Source organism: Centrocercus urophasianus, unplaced genomic scaffold (genome assembly GCF_019232065.1).
Source record: "Centrocercus urophasianus isolate 14NV4802_14NV808 unplaced genomic scaffold, USGS_Curo_1.0 seq_11, whole genome shotgun sequence".
In the NCBI taxonomy this organism is placed as follows: Eukaryota; Metazoa; Chordata; class Aves; order Galliformes; family Phasianidae; genus Centrocercus; species Centrocercus urophasianus.
Genome location: NW_024884253.1, coordinates 12,217,835 through 12,230,970, shown reverse-complemented (window position 1 = coordinate 12,230,970; position 13,136 = coordinate 12,217,835). Strand labels below are relative to the sequence as shown.

Here is a 13,136-nt window from a genome sequence, read left to right as displayed (position 1 = left end):
CATTTTTAAAACAGAAATGCCTCTGCCTTCGCTCTACCAAACAATGCCACCTTTCACTGCACATTAGCCCAGGTCTCCCACAAACACCTTTGGCACTGTTACCTCACTCCTTAGCCAAGGGAAAAAACAGCTAAAAATATTTCCATTGAGCTATTACTATAGCCTCCTGAACCTCTCCCTATGATTCACAATTCATGATGCTAACAGAACAGCTCTCTGGCTCCAGTCAGTCAGCCTAGCCAAAAGATGCTCAGTACCTCATTCTACCCATGCTTGGAGCTTTTCTTGTTGCATCTCCAGTTCACCCAGGTTGCAAGAGCTTGCAAGCTTTGCAGGCTACAGAGGACACAAATTGCACCAACTTGGGCCTACGCCAGCAGGAAGAGCCCTGCACGGCAGCAGGCAGCCAGTGCACTGTGCATGGAAAGGCTCCAGTGCTGCCCACTCCACCACGACCAAATCCAGCCCAAATGTATTTTAACACATGCTCTGAGCACAACAACTAGCAGCACTATTCACACAGTATTAAAGGATATGGCATTTGTGTAACAAACCAGTGTATGTGTCTTACAAAATGCATCTTTCATCTTTCAGTTCCACCAAGAATTTGTTATCACAAGAAGTACAGGATTCAGCAGCAGGTATACAATATAAAAGCATTTATTAACTTCCATGAATACGGCTTTAAAAAATCTTTGTGGGTCCCTGTTGAAAACTCTCTCTTTGCCTCAGAAGGAGAATCGATCTCTCACAGGAATATGGGAAAACTTCTGGAGAAAATGCTTAACTCACATACAACCATCTTACAGAAACCAAATGTACGAAACCTGGGCAAAAAAAGTCAACTAATACATGGAAATAAAACCCCTGCCTCTACATACAAATAAAGAGAACACATAAAAAGTGGCAGAGATGATTTATCTCTAACAGCAAAACTTTTAAAAGCTTCTGTTTTTAAATAAAACATATGCTGAGTGTAAATAATGCACTGCATAAAACACAGCTAAAAAGATCTGACTGTACCCATCATTTCAAGTCCCAGACCGAGGAGAACCTCATAGTGCCTCGTGCATGTGAATGCACAAACTGCAGAATGCTTCCAAGAAAATACCTTTCAGAAGGAGGAAATATACTTTAATCTTTTAATCCTTAAGCTTTCAAAAAATATTTTCGGTTTCAACAAAGACATCTTTCAAAAGCGTATTTCAGTGTCAAGCTTGAAGAAAATTCTGCCTTTGTCAAAATGATTTGAAAACTTTATTGGATTATTAAAAGCCTAATTACAGGACAAAACATGCATTAAGCATTTTGCTAAAATTACAAAAACATAATTGCAGAACGTCAAATGTTCACGGTCATAATAAATATCGGTGGCTCAAAAGCAGCTCAACTTTTTTTTCAAGAGTTTTAGCATGTGAACAAGGAAATTGTTCTATGTGCTGTTCTGAAAATTTGGGCATTCCATTGCAATAGTTAAAGCAAGAAACAGCTCAACTGAAGACTACAGAAAAACTCTGTCTTCTCAGGAGGTCTACACTCGGTTATACAATGCTACTCTGGAAACGGCACTTCACCAAAGGTCTGGCAATTGGCTTCTGTTTAAAATATACTCTGCCTCATAACATTCATCAAAGGATTAAAACGTAATTGATTCTGGCAGTACACATGGACAGCATGATGTGCAGGGAGTTGCCAGTGGACATGGGGTGCTTACAAAAAAGGGTTGTTTTCTTTGTTTAAAATGGAAAAAAGAGTGGGAGGTGCAGAGAAGAGTGAGATACAAAATGACTCAATCATATTTTTTGAAACAGATTATTTCAACAACTGCATATGCGAATAGAAGGCTTCAGACGATGATGGCAGAGCTCCTGAATTGCTGAGGCAATGCACATATTCCTATTTCCATTAAAAAAAAAAAAAAAAAAAAAGATAGAAGCTACAGTTATATACATCCTTGTAAGCATTCAGAGAATATTGCAAGTTGAACTCCAGAGAAGCCATCAGTATCAGTCTGAAAGTGATGGGGATCGGATTGATCGTGCACTGGCTGGGCTGTTAGAGAAAGCAAAGGGATCCTTTTCCTTTTCTTTACTATCATGTTTATGTTTATGCTTATGTTTATGCTTGTGTTTCTTCTTCTTTTTCTTGTGCTCGTGGTGGTGGTGGTGATGGTGGTCACTGTGTTTTGAGGAGTTGGACTCCTTACTGAACACGGAGAGCGGAGCTGCTGAGACAGGGTGCATGGTCACCTCTCCTGAAGATTGCTCTTTGCCTAAAAACCACATTGATACAACGGGGTTAGCATTTTCAAACAGAAGAAATTCTGAATTACTATGTCAGATCTACATTGTCATTTGGATGTGCAAACACAGAACCCCTTACTATACCAGTGCCATTAACAACTTCTTTGTTCAGAGACATTTCTGAAGATGCACTTAATACTTCCATGTTACTGATGGAAGGTACTCTTTCCTCCCTCAAAAGTACAAATGCATCCCAGATAATTAGCAATTGTTAAGAGATAAGTAACTGCAAGTTAGACAGGATTCCAGAAATCACACGTAAAACACATTCAGAAGGTCTCTATACCAAGATTAATCAAAATACAGTTGCTCATGGAAACTATGAGAAACTGACACATTAAAGAGTGGCTTTGGGATGTAAACTCCTTTTAGTCAAGAACTGCACTCCCTGCAATATACAAACCTTTCTGATATTGAACAGCATAATTAAACTGACACTGCAACTACAACTTCTGAAGGGAGGTTGTGATGAGGAGGGGTTTGCCCTCTTCTCCCAGGCAATAGACAGGACCCAAGGAAATGGCCACAAGTTGTACCAGTGGAGGTTTAGGTTGGACAAAAGGAAGAACTTTTTCTCTCAGAGGGTGGTCAGGCACTGGAATGGGTGCTCAGGAAGGTGGTGGAGTATCCATCCCTGGCAGTGTTCAAGAGGAGCCTTGATGAGACATGGTTTAGTGCTTGTGGTAGCAATGGTAATGGGTGGACAGTTGGACTAGATGATCTTGCAGGTCGTTTCCAACCTTGTGATTCTATGATTCTATGTTTCAAAATTGCATTTACAATCAATTCAGTCTACTCAAAAGATTATACAAAGTTTTTTTCTTAAACAAAAATTCAATAAAGACAATTACAACATCTTTATCAGAACACGTTAAAATGTCAATATCTCACATCAAATGCAATAGGCTCCAGGAGGAGGAGGAAACAAAGGGAAATAATCTAAGAATAGCACCATTAATTAGTGGAAACAGAAGCTGGGAGGCCTTGAAGTCCTTTAGGCAGAATTTGAATGAAAGCACTCACAGTGCAAGGACGTGCTTTAACTACTGGATACATATAAAGGCACCATCAGACTCTCAAAGCTTTTACTGAAGTGGATATTCTTCCCAGCTGCCATGACTGTTATTTTGTTTATTTGTTTGGATGTTTTTCGTTTTGCTCCCTCCAGTTTTTGGTGAAAATATCTCCATTCAATAATAGAGAATTATGTTATATACCTTATAATAATCTTTTTTCTGCATATTTGCAAATGAAATGCATCCCGTTCTCTATTTTACTTTAAGAGCAATAATGATTCTTCTGTGGTAATTCTGTGGTAATTAAAATCCAGGAAGTCTGAAATGAAGAGCCAGCTCGCTGCATTACAACAAGCAGCATGGAAGATTTCCATGCAGCCTTTCCAGCCTTCTCAAAGATTAAGAATGGATTCAATCAAGTATATGAGGGGAAGAGTTTTTGCAGGGTGCAGCTCCGCTGTTTTTTTGCTTTTTCTAATAAAGGTGGAAGAAACAAAATCTGCATCTGTGAGCAGCATTTGAAATTCAAAATAGAAACAAAATCTTTTATGCAGTGTGGATAATCAGTGATATCAGAATCTCTGCTGCTTTAAGTCTTCAAAAAATCAGAAGTGATGTTTTTCTAGAAATACATTTGGGCGCAAGTACAGTATCTGAATTGGTGCATTATAGAATTCTGCTGATGTTATGGAGATCAGACTAGAGAACAATAGTTTTCCCATGCACTGAAAATCTCTAATACTCCAATGTTTTTTAGAAAAACTTAATTCTGCATTCATCGGAATGATGCAAGTAAACAACTGTAAGTGCAAATATTTATTGCCAGAGCTCATACTGACCCAATTTTTTGAAGTGTATTATGGCAGACAGAAGATATGCACACAAATTCAAACTTCTGCTTGCTGACTTTGCAGTCATTGCAATGCAGTTATTACAACTCTTTTCTATCTGGAGGAGTTCTCAACTATGCAGACAGAAAGCAAACACATAAAAAGCCTGCTTCACGATTTAACTAATTCTGTTTTCCCCTATATTCAGCACTGGTGAGGCCGCACCTCGAGTACTGTGTCCAGTTTTGGGCCCCTCACTGCAAGAAAGATATTGAGGCCCTGGAACGTGTTCAAAGGAGGGCAACAAAGCTGGTGAGGGGTCTGGAACACAGGCCATATGAGGAGAGGCTGAAGGAGCTGGGAATGTTCAGCCTGGAGAAGAGGAGGCTCAGGGGAGACCTCATTGCTCTCTATAACTTCCTGAAGGGAGGCTGCAGTGAGCTGGGGGTCGGCCTCTTCTCTCGTGTCATGAGTGATAGGACCAGGGGGAATGGCTTCAAGCTACGGCAGGGGAGATTCAGGCTGGACATGAGGAAGTATTACTTTTCAGAAAGGGTGGTCAGGCACTGGAACGGACTGCCCAGGGAGGTGGTGGAGTCACCGACCCTGGGGGTGTTCAAGGAAAGACTGGATGTTGTGTTGAGGGACATGGTTTAGTAGGAGCTATTGGGAATAGGTGAAAGGTTGGACTGGGTGATCTTTTAGGTCTTTTCCAACCATGGTGATTCTACGATTCTATGATTCTATTTCTCTTCACGAGTACCTGTACCTAAACTTATCCCCATAACAATATGCTCATATATACATACATATATACATATATACATATATACATATATACAACATAACTCATTTGCCTAAAGCATACAGCTCTTAGATAAATTTTGCTTTTAGCTATTGCAGGCATACAAAAAGACAGTATGCAGAACAGTAGAAAAAGGAGCATTTATCTGACTGAGCATCAGAGAAGGACCTCAGACAACGAAAGTGAGCACTACCTCACTTCATTTAAATATGCTACAGCACTTAAAGGTGGATCCTGGCAGTGAAAAACGCTACTTTTAGTAACGCAGAAATAAAGAACATAGCAAAAAACCTGAAACAGAACCTGTCAGCATTCATCCTGAAAAATATATCTAAGGTACAGAATATGATCTCACAGCAAGCTACAGGCACATATCTTAAAATACACTTTAAATAAGGCAAATTGTAGACAAAAACAAAAACCCACATCCATGACACAAACATTTAAATCTTTACAGCTCCATTAGTTCCAGAATTTGAAGTTACTTTGACATGGAAACTAAACCTCTAAGTCCAGACGCTACTTTTCTACCAACCTCAATCCAAAGTTAAGCCTTTGAGCTTTATAAACATTACCCAGAACTACATAAGAATATGGGTATAAGTTTGCAAGGATTGTGTAGCAGTAGCTCTGCTGCTGAGTGCCAGTGAATACCAAGGATGCAAAAAACTCTCTTAACACTGCTGCACTGACACCAATACAGGTTTCCTGCTGTTTCCTGCACTACCAGCCCTGCTAAGATACAGTCCACATTACTGTACTGTAGCTTATTTCAGCAAGGTTATAAAAAATTTGTATTTCAAGCTGTTATGTAACATATTATTAAGTGCAGCAACTTGGAAATTATATACAACAGTAGAGTAAGTCACTGTAAGTCACTGACTGAAGAGGGGGAGATGAACTCCTGGAAACGGAAAGGCAGGAAGATCTTCAGAAAGGAGAGAATTCTGATCCAACTGCAGCTCCAGGACTACTGACACTTAAGGAAACAATCAATAATGGTAATATGGTACAACTGTCAATATGAAAAAAATCCATTGCAGAAATCTACTTCTACTGAGCAAATAAGAAGATCACACACATTTTCTTCCGTGATGTCAGTGAGAGCCAAAATCTCCTGTGCTTCCTTTATTTTTTAAATGTAAAAATGTAAGCTACCTGGAAAATATCTTCTTGTTTTTAAAGTGTGCTTCGGAATCAGGAACCAAATAGAATCCAATAGATATTGGAGAAGACCTCTAAGATCACCTAGTTCAAACATCCATCTACCACCAATACTGCCCTCTAAACCAGGTCCCTAAGTTCTACATCTCCCCTTAAACACCTCCAGGGACAGTGACTCCATCACCTCCCTGGGCAGCCTTGATATACATGGATACCAGTATGCTGATCCTGGGAGATGGCTCAGAATCGATGCATACAGACTGCCAACTCCATTGCCAAGAAAACACTCTACAAAAGATTTTAAGCTTTTGTACCTGTCAAATTCACCTTGTGATGAGACTAGCATTACACTTCCACAGTACTTCCTTTCCAAGTAGGAAAACAAGGCTAAACAGAGTTGCTTCTAAGGGCATTAAAACCACTCTCATGTCACCAGGACTGAGATTGCTGTAAGGAGACAAAGAATTCCCTCCTCTTGCAGGGAACCCACTTCCTCCTGGCACAGGCAGTGGGACGGGAACCCGCCTTTCTCAAATAATAGGAGAGGACAAGCCCAGGAGCTCATTTTTGAAGTGGTTAGTAGCACTCCTTGGAAAAGAATGCACATACACGTGCCTGTCCACTTGGATCTCCTCCTGTTTTGAATGTAGATATTCCAATGTAATTATTGGCTTTTGGTGTTCCAGGGAGCTTGGTAGTTGTTTAAAATTAGACAGGATTATCCTCCCATAGGGGAAGAGATCAGAACCTTTGTGCACACCTTGTCATGGAACGATACGCATGCTGGAGATACTGTGAGGGAGAATAAAATATAAAAACAGATCTCATGCTTTAGTTTTAGGATGAAAAGGTTTTAGATCTTGATAAGCTTTAAGCAATATTTTCTGTCACAAATAAAAATTTGCTGTCAGATAATTAGAATATCCTGTCCATCAACTATGTAGGGCAAAGCTGTTTTCTTCATTGTTTTTTTTGTTTGTTTGTTTTGCTTGTTTTTTTCAAGAATCACCAGTGCATGAACAATGCCATTGCGTAGTTTTTTAGCTATATTGTTTTATATTGGACCTTTATGATTTGGTAAAATATAACTTGAGACTTGAACATGGCAACAAACTTATATGAGGTCTTCCAAGAGGCCTCTCCTATATTTCTGATTGTGTGTGAAGAGGGTGGGACACCACAGACTTACAGTCTGTGTTTCTTTGCATTTACAATCTATTTAAAACTTCTGGCTTAAGTATGAGTTTTCCAAATGGACACTTGTTAAAAATGATCCAATTGGCACCCTGATTTATTCAAATGTCACCGAAGAAGAAATTAACTTCACAAATCACAGCAAAGGGTAATGCCCATGGGTCCAGTGTTCTGGCTGAGGACAGCCTGGTGTTCCAGAACCTGACACCGACCACCTTTGGGAAGAAGGTGACATCAACACAAGTATGCTAACACTTAATATGTCTCTCCCAGAACCCAAAGAAAGCTTCCTAATGAGAAAAATCATGCACTCTCTGCCTAGCAGTCGGATTGCAGCTCTGACCAATGTTTTTTTCTAAAGGGCTTAGACTAAAAATGCTGAAAAGACTTTGAAAACTATTTGAAAAGACTTTGAAAAGACGTTTCTCCTTATTTCTACTTTTCATTCTAGGATTGCCCTGGAAACACCCAACACATTTTTCAATTTCATGCCTAGTTTATGTATCTCCTGAATCATCAATGAAGTGCATACTGAGAAATCACTGAATATAAGCAACTCCAAGTTTCTGGGTTGAAGCACTCTGTCTGAAGAAGCACGATTTTCAAACCATGCATCTCTGGAAAAAAAAAGTTACCCACTGTGTTTGGTAAAGTGCTCTTTTAAGGATCATACTGTAAAGCTGAGAGTTCAGGTGAGGAGAGGTCTAGTTACAGAAATATCTTCTGAGGTTGTGCTAAACAAATCAGTTAAATTGGTTCTGATATAAAAACTTTAACTACTTTCAATTTACAGATTCATTTGACTTCATGCAATTTTTCACTAGATTTATAACAAAAAAGGATGCCTCTGCTGAAGTACTAAAAAACAAGCCCATATAACATATCTTTGCAACTGATGACTGTTTACCTAGCTTCCTCTTTTGACTTTAAAAACCATATTGCTTTGTCCTTACATTAAAACAATAGGTTGACTCTGGTGATATTTTACCATGTTTACTCTAATCTTCTAGAAAATTTGCAAAAGAAAACACGCACTTAAATCAGTGTGTCAACTCAGCTCACTTGAAAATTTAGCCTTAATCCATCTTCTTTCTCTGCAAGGTTTATATTTGTATTAAAGCTGCTTTCATGCATGCACTTTAGGATAAAGCCCTTGAAAACACCTTTTTTTTGTGAAGCACAGAATTAACCACATGCTATTTCAGTGAGGCAAAATTAGCTACAGAACCTTCAAACTTACAAGTTACCAGTTTGGAAGCAGTTATATTTTGAGCAGTAAAGTCAACATACGTATATTAGATACTATCAAACAGATACTATGTTAATATTTTAAGCCATTAAAGGGCAGTCTAACAGAAGAGTTAAAACAACTTCTCCTCCTTAAAAAGCATAGCAAAAATCCATCACTGTCAGTGTTGTTCTTTCCATTCAAGCAAAGGAAGTCTGCTGACATACTTGCCTGTAATTCCAATGTTCAGGCGACCCTCTTGGCCAGGAAGCCACGGACCAGTGTCTAAATTCTGAGGTAACAGTATTCTTACAGCTAACTTTGATACTTGGCTGAGCAGCAGAGAATGACTTTTTCTATGGTTCAGCCTCAATTTCTGGTAACTACTGTACTTAATATGTGGTGATTCGCACCATAGGCTCATGCCTGCTGTTTAAATGTAATCACTAGTTTCTCTCTACGCTTTCACAGCAGTATTTATTCTATTCAAATCATACCAGAAACAACTGAACCCAGCCAAATCATTACTTCCTGAAACTTCAGACCTATGATAACCAGTCAGTGCGTATGACTGTGGCTTACACATGTTCAAAGTTACATGAACACCTACAAGGTCAAGCAGTGATCTGCAAGATTAGCAGTGGAAATTTCAAGTGCAATTATTCTGGAAAACACCAAGTAGATAAATGGAATAGCCAAAAGGTTTTTCTGATGTGAGTTCTGAATGACAGGATGCCTTCTCAAGTAGTGTTGCACTTTGAGAGGAGTGAAATATTGAATTAAATAGAAGGAATATCTTTTAATCTAATTTCAAAGAAGTCAAAAATGCATGACAACAAGTCACCTCACAGCCTGAAATATAGTGTTAAATCTACTGCATATGTGAAATCCAGTCTTGAAATCCTTCTATCTTAAGACAGGGTAGGGAGCATTACTACTATTTTTGATGATTTAGTAGCAGATAAGAATCTGTTTTTGTTTTAGAAATCTGACCTTGCACAGTTTTAGAGGCTGAAAAGAAGCTATTAAGTTTTTGGTACAGTGAAAACAATCAACACGAGTTGTGGACTGTCTGAAAAATGCAATTTGGTTTAATAACTTCTTGCAAAATGCTCAGATTCCAATATAACTATCAGAGTCTACAGTTCTGTTATCCTTAGTAGAATTTAAACCACTTTGTGTATGAACAAAGGTGTTGTAATTATAATACTGAAACCTGTAATCCTGAGTCATAGAACATGGCTGCTTTTACTGTCCTTGCAGCAGGTCTGTACCTTAAATTTTAATGTCCATGTGCAGAAGCACACAGAAAAAAATGCTTTTAAATATAAATAATATTTTATTGGCTTTATGGGATTATATCAACTTGAACAAATCTAAATTATCACTCAGAGGGAGGGGCAGTACGAGGAAAGTAAAAACAGAATACACAGATACAGCTGCATTTAGAGCCAACATGAGCTTCCTCCTTGCAGCTGCTCCTCGCGGGCTGTGCTTGGCTGATGACCTAACACTTCATGTGACATGTGGGGACATAACACACAGCTGTGAGATGAAAATTAAGTATGGACTAATTGCTCACTGCTGTCCAAGTAAGAGTCACAGAGGCAGATTACAGGATCTTACAGATTTGGTAAGAAGATCCCGTATAAATCTGTTTCACAATAACCATTCACTGAAGTGTACCCCCATCCTTTGTCGTGCCTGCAAACAATTAGCAGTTCAAAGGTCCTGGGGGAACACTATCTGTGATTCCTCCGTAAAACCATTCACACACAAGTGTTCTAACTTATTTATGTATGCTTTTATTTTTCCCCATCTGCTTGAAATTCTTTCCCCCAAGTATGATATTTCCTAAACACTGAACTGTCTTTATTTACTCAGTCTGAAATTCATACATTTCTGCTTCTAAAAAAAAATGCTATGAATAAGAAACAGGTGAACTTTTAGAAGCAAGGAGTTATGTGTAGTAGAACTGCCTGTAAGTGCATAAGCAAACACACACACACATACAAAAGAAATCAATCTGAAGTTTTTCAAAGTAATGCTTTCATTAAAAATGAAAAAAAAGAAAAAAAAAAAATCAGCATTTGTCTCATTTGTTACCTAGATGAGAGAATGTACTGCAGTGCACCGAATGCCTTAACAGCAGAGGTGAGAAGGTACGTGAGTGACACTCAAAGTAGATTTTCCTATATGCTGTAGGTGTACAAATGCAGCAGTGAATGGGCTGTAATTCCACTTCTAATCCACTCTGAATTAAAACACAAACTTAATATGAAATAATTATGGAGCACAAAGCTGGCTGACAGAGGGTCCCGTAAGTCCTATTTGTGAAGTACTTGGCTGAGTTTTGTTTATGACTTTATATCCCGTAGAGTGTGTAAGTCTAGTAAATCTGTTGCAAAATATCATGTAAGAGTTATAAATACTAATCCTCAGTGGATCAGCTTCACGCTTGAGTGCCCTGGATATGTCATTCTTTGCTGTAACAGAAAATGTAATGATTGTCTGTAACACTAAGGACAAATTCAAAGCAGCTCTGAGAGGTTTAAAGCAAAGGTTGTGTGGCATTATTCTCCTAAGTTCACGACGAAGTACGTTTTCCTTTTCTCTACTAGGATGGCTATGATTTAAGCAAAATATTGTGAGCATTGCTACTCCACGTACCTAACAGAAAATCCATCCTGGTGGAACTGGCTGTGCAGGCACACATTAACCAAAGGCCATCTGGAATCCAGAAACCAGACCTCCCTGTGTTTTATGTCCCCATATGAACTTAATTTGTTAGCTGAGCAATGACAGCAGTTACCTTTTATTAAAAAACAAACCTTAGTGGCTAGAGCATCTGCCAAGGAAGTACAACATAAGTTCTAGGCCCACAGGGAGTATGAACCTACAGCTTCCACATCCCTGGCCAGCACCCTAGGCACCAGCCTCAGCAGGATACTTCATGCAGGAACATCCATTAGCCCTTCTCTAAAATAAGGCCACTAAAATGCCAGAAACACCCAGGTCATAGGGGATGCAGATGAGGTCACTTGCCAGCACAGCTAAGGACATAGCGCAGAGAACTGAGGAACTAATGTTCCAGATGCTGCTGCTAGGGTTTTTTTAGTGTCTTTTACATTAGACAATCACTGAATAAAAACAGAAAAACAAGTGGAAGGGTAAATACTCTCAAACCTACTTCTAGGATCAGACATCTAACTTTTACACACTGCAGAGACTTGCAATCTGAAAGTCATGAGACTTAGTGAGGGGTGTGTACTACCCAAGATCTTGAAAGATGATTACACAGTCACTCGACCTGAGCTCAGCTCCACTGCTGCATCTCGTAACTGAACTTATAAACACGGTTAAAAGATTTTGAGAAACAAAGACCACTGACTGGTAAGTTGTGAAAGGCAAAGAAAGAAGGCAGAAGCCGGTCAGCAAAGCTCAGTCTGCCTTAAGGTATTTAAGAAATGCATTTTTAACAAGTAGTTTTGTCAAATATGTTATGACAAAGTTACTGAAATAGTAGTAGCAAAAAGATGCAGTAATGATATATTTGTAGATGCAGTCTTCTCAACTTTACAAAGCCCTCTGAGGCTTGCAAGTTTTTCGACTACTGAAATTAAGCTAAGTCATTACGCTGTTAAGAAAAAGAGGCTGTTAATTTTTCCAAAGGACAAACATCAACATTATTATTTTTTAAGATCACAGCTATGGCAAAGTTTCACTTGAGAATTTATGGGGTTCTATATCCATTTTTGTTATTTAATTAATTTCTAAGCTTTTTAACTCTTATAAAGCTGATGCACACTTACTTAGGTATGTATGAAAGTACACATGTACATAGTTATCTATGAGCATGCTAGAAGCTAAAAATATCTTGTGCACTCTCTACACACTTCCTTGAATTCAGCCAACAGTTATCACCTACCAACAATACATATATGAGAATAAGCCCACAACTGATTAAGTTGAAAATTTTATATTATCAATTAACAATAAATTTATCCATACCTGGTGTTGACGGTCTCTCCAACATATTCAAATGATGGTAAATAAAGGCTTGACTGTCATGAACCGTGTCCATATCAATTTCCTCCTCTTCTTGAGAGTTTGAGAACTAAGATATTGGGGAAAGAAATAAGTAGATGCTAATAATAAATCCTTAGGAGTATCACTATGCAGAATTTAAATTTTTTTATTTTTGAGATAAACTGGGGGTGAGAGGGAAAGGAGGTGATATCTACCACTGCAAAGGAATAAAAATTGAATAAAATTAAAAAGCATCAATGTCTACCCTTCTTTCTAATTTACCGTGAAGCTGTACGAACAAGAACATTAACTGTCAACTTCAGTTCTTGCCAGCCAATAAAATATCTGATGGGAAATGATTTTGCCAAAGTAAGCATAACAACTACTGTACACATATACACAACATGGCTTTTGTTTGAACACAGCTTTAAGGAAAGCCAGTAGAAGCCACCGCTGTTATTCTGAATACCCTGCATATTGTGCAAGTTGAATTTCCATTTCTTACTCTGATTTTGAGTTTGACTTTACTGTCTTCATTCTTCTCTAGTATTTGCCCTGGCTCCAATG

At 38.6% G+C, this 13,136-nt stretch overlaps 1 protein-coding gene across 3 annotated transcripts in view; it reads right to left on the bottom strand.

The window, feature by feature from the left end:
* Positions 1-644: 644 nt before the first annotated feature.
* The window catches only part of TAF2 (TATA-box binding protein associated factor 2), a 75,403-nt gene continuing 62,911 nt past the window's right edge, over positions 645-13,136 (bottom strand). For 2 of the 3 annotated variants that reach the window (XM_042809039.1, XM_042809038.1), the window contains exons 25-27: positions 13,075-13,119; positions 12,552-12,657; positions 645-2,272 (exon numbers count right to left, since the gene is read on the bottom strand). In XM_042809039.1, the coding sequence (XP_042664973.1) occupies positions 2,007-2,272; positions 12,552-12,657; positions 13,075-13,119 (417 nt within the window). In that variant the 3' untranslated portion in view covers positions 645-2,006. The remainder of the gene's footprint in view (positions 2,273-12,551; positions 12,658-13,074; positions 13,120-13,136) is intronic. The other variant, XM_042809040.1, reaches the window with a different exon arrangement.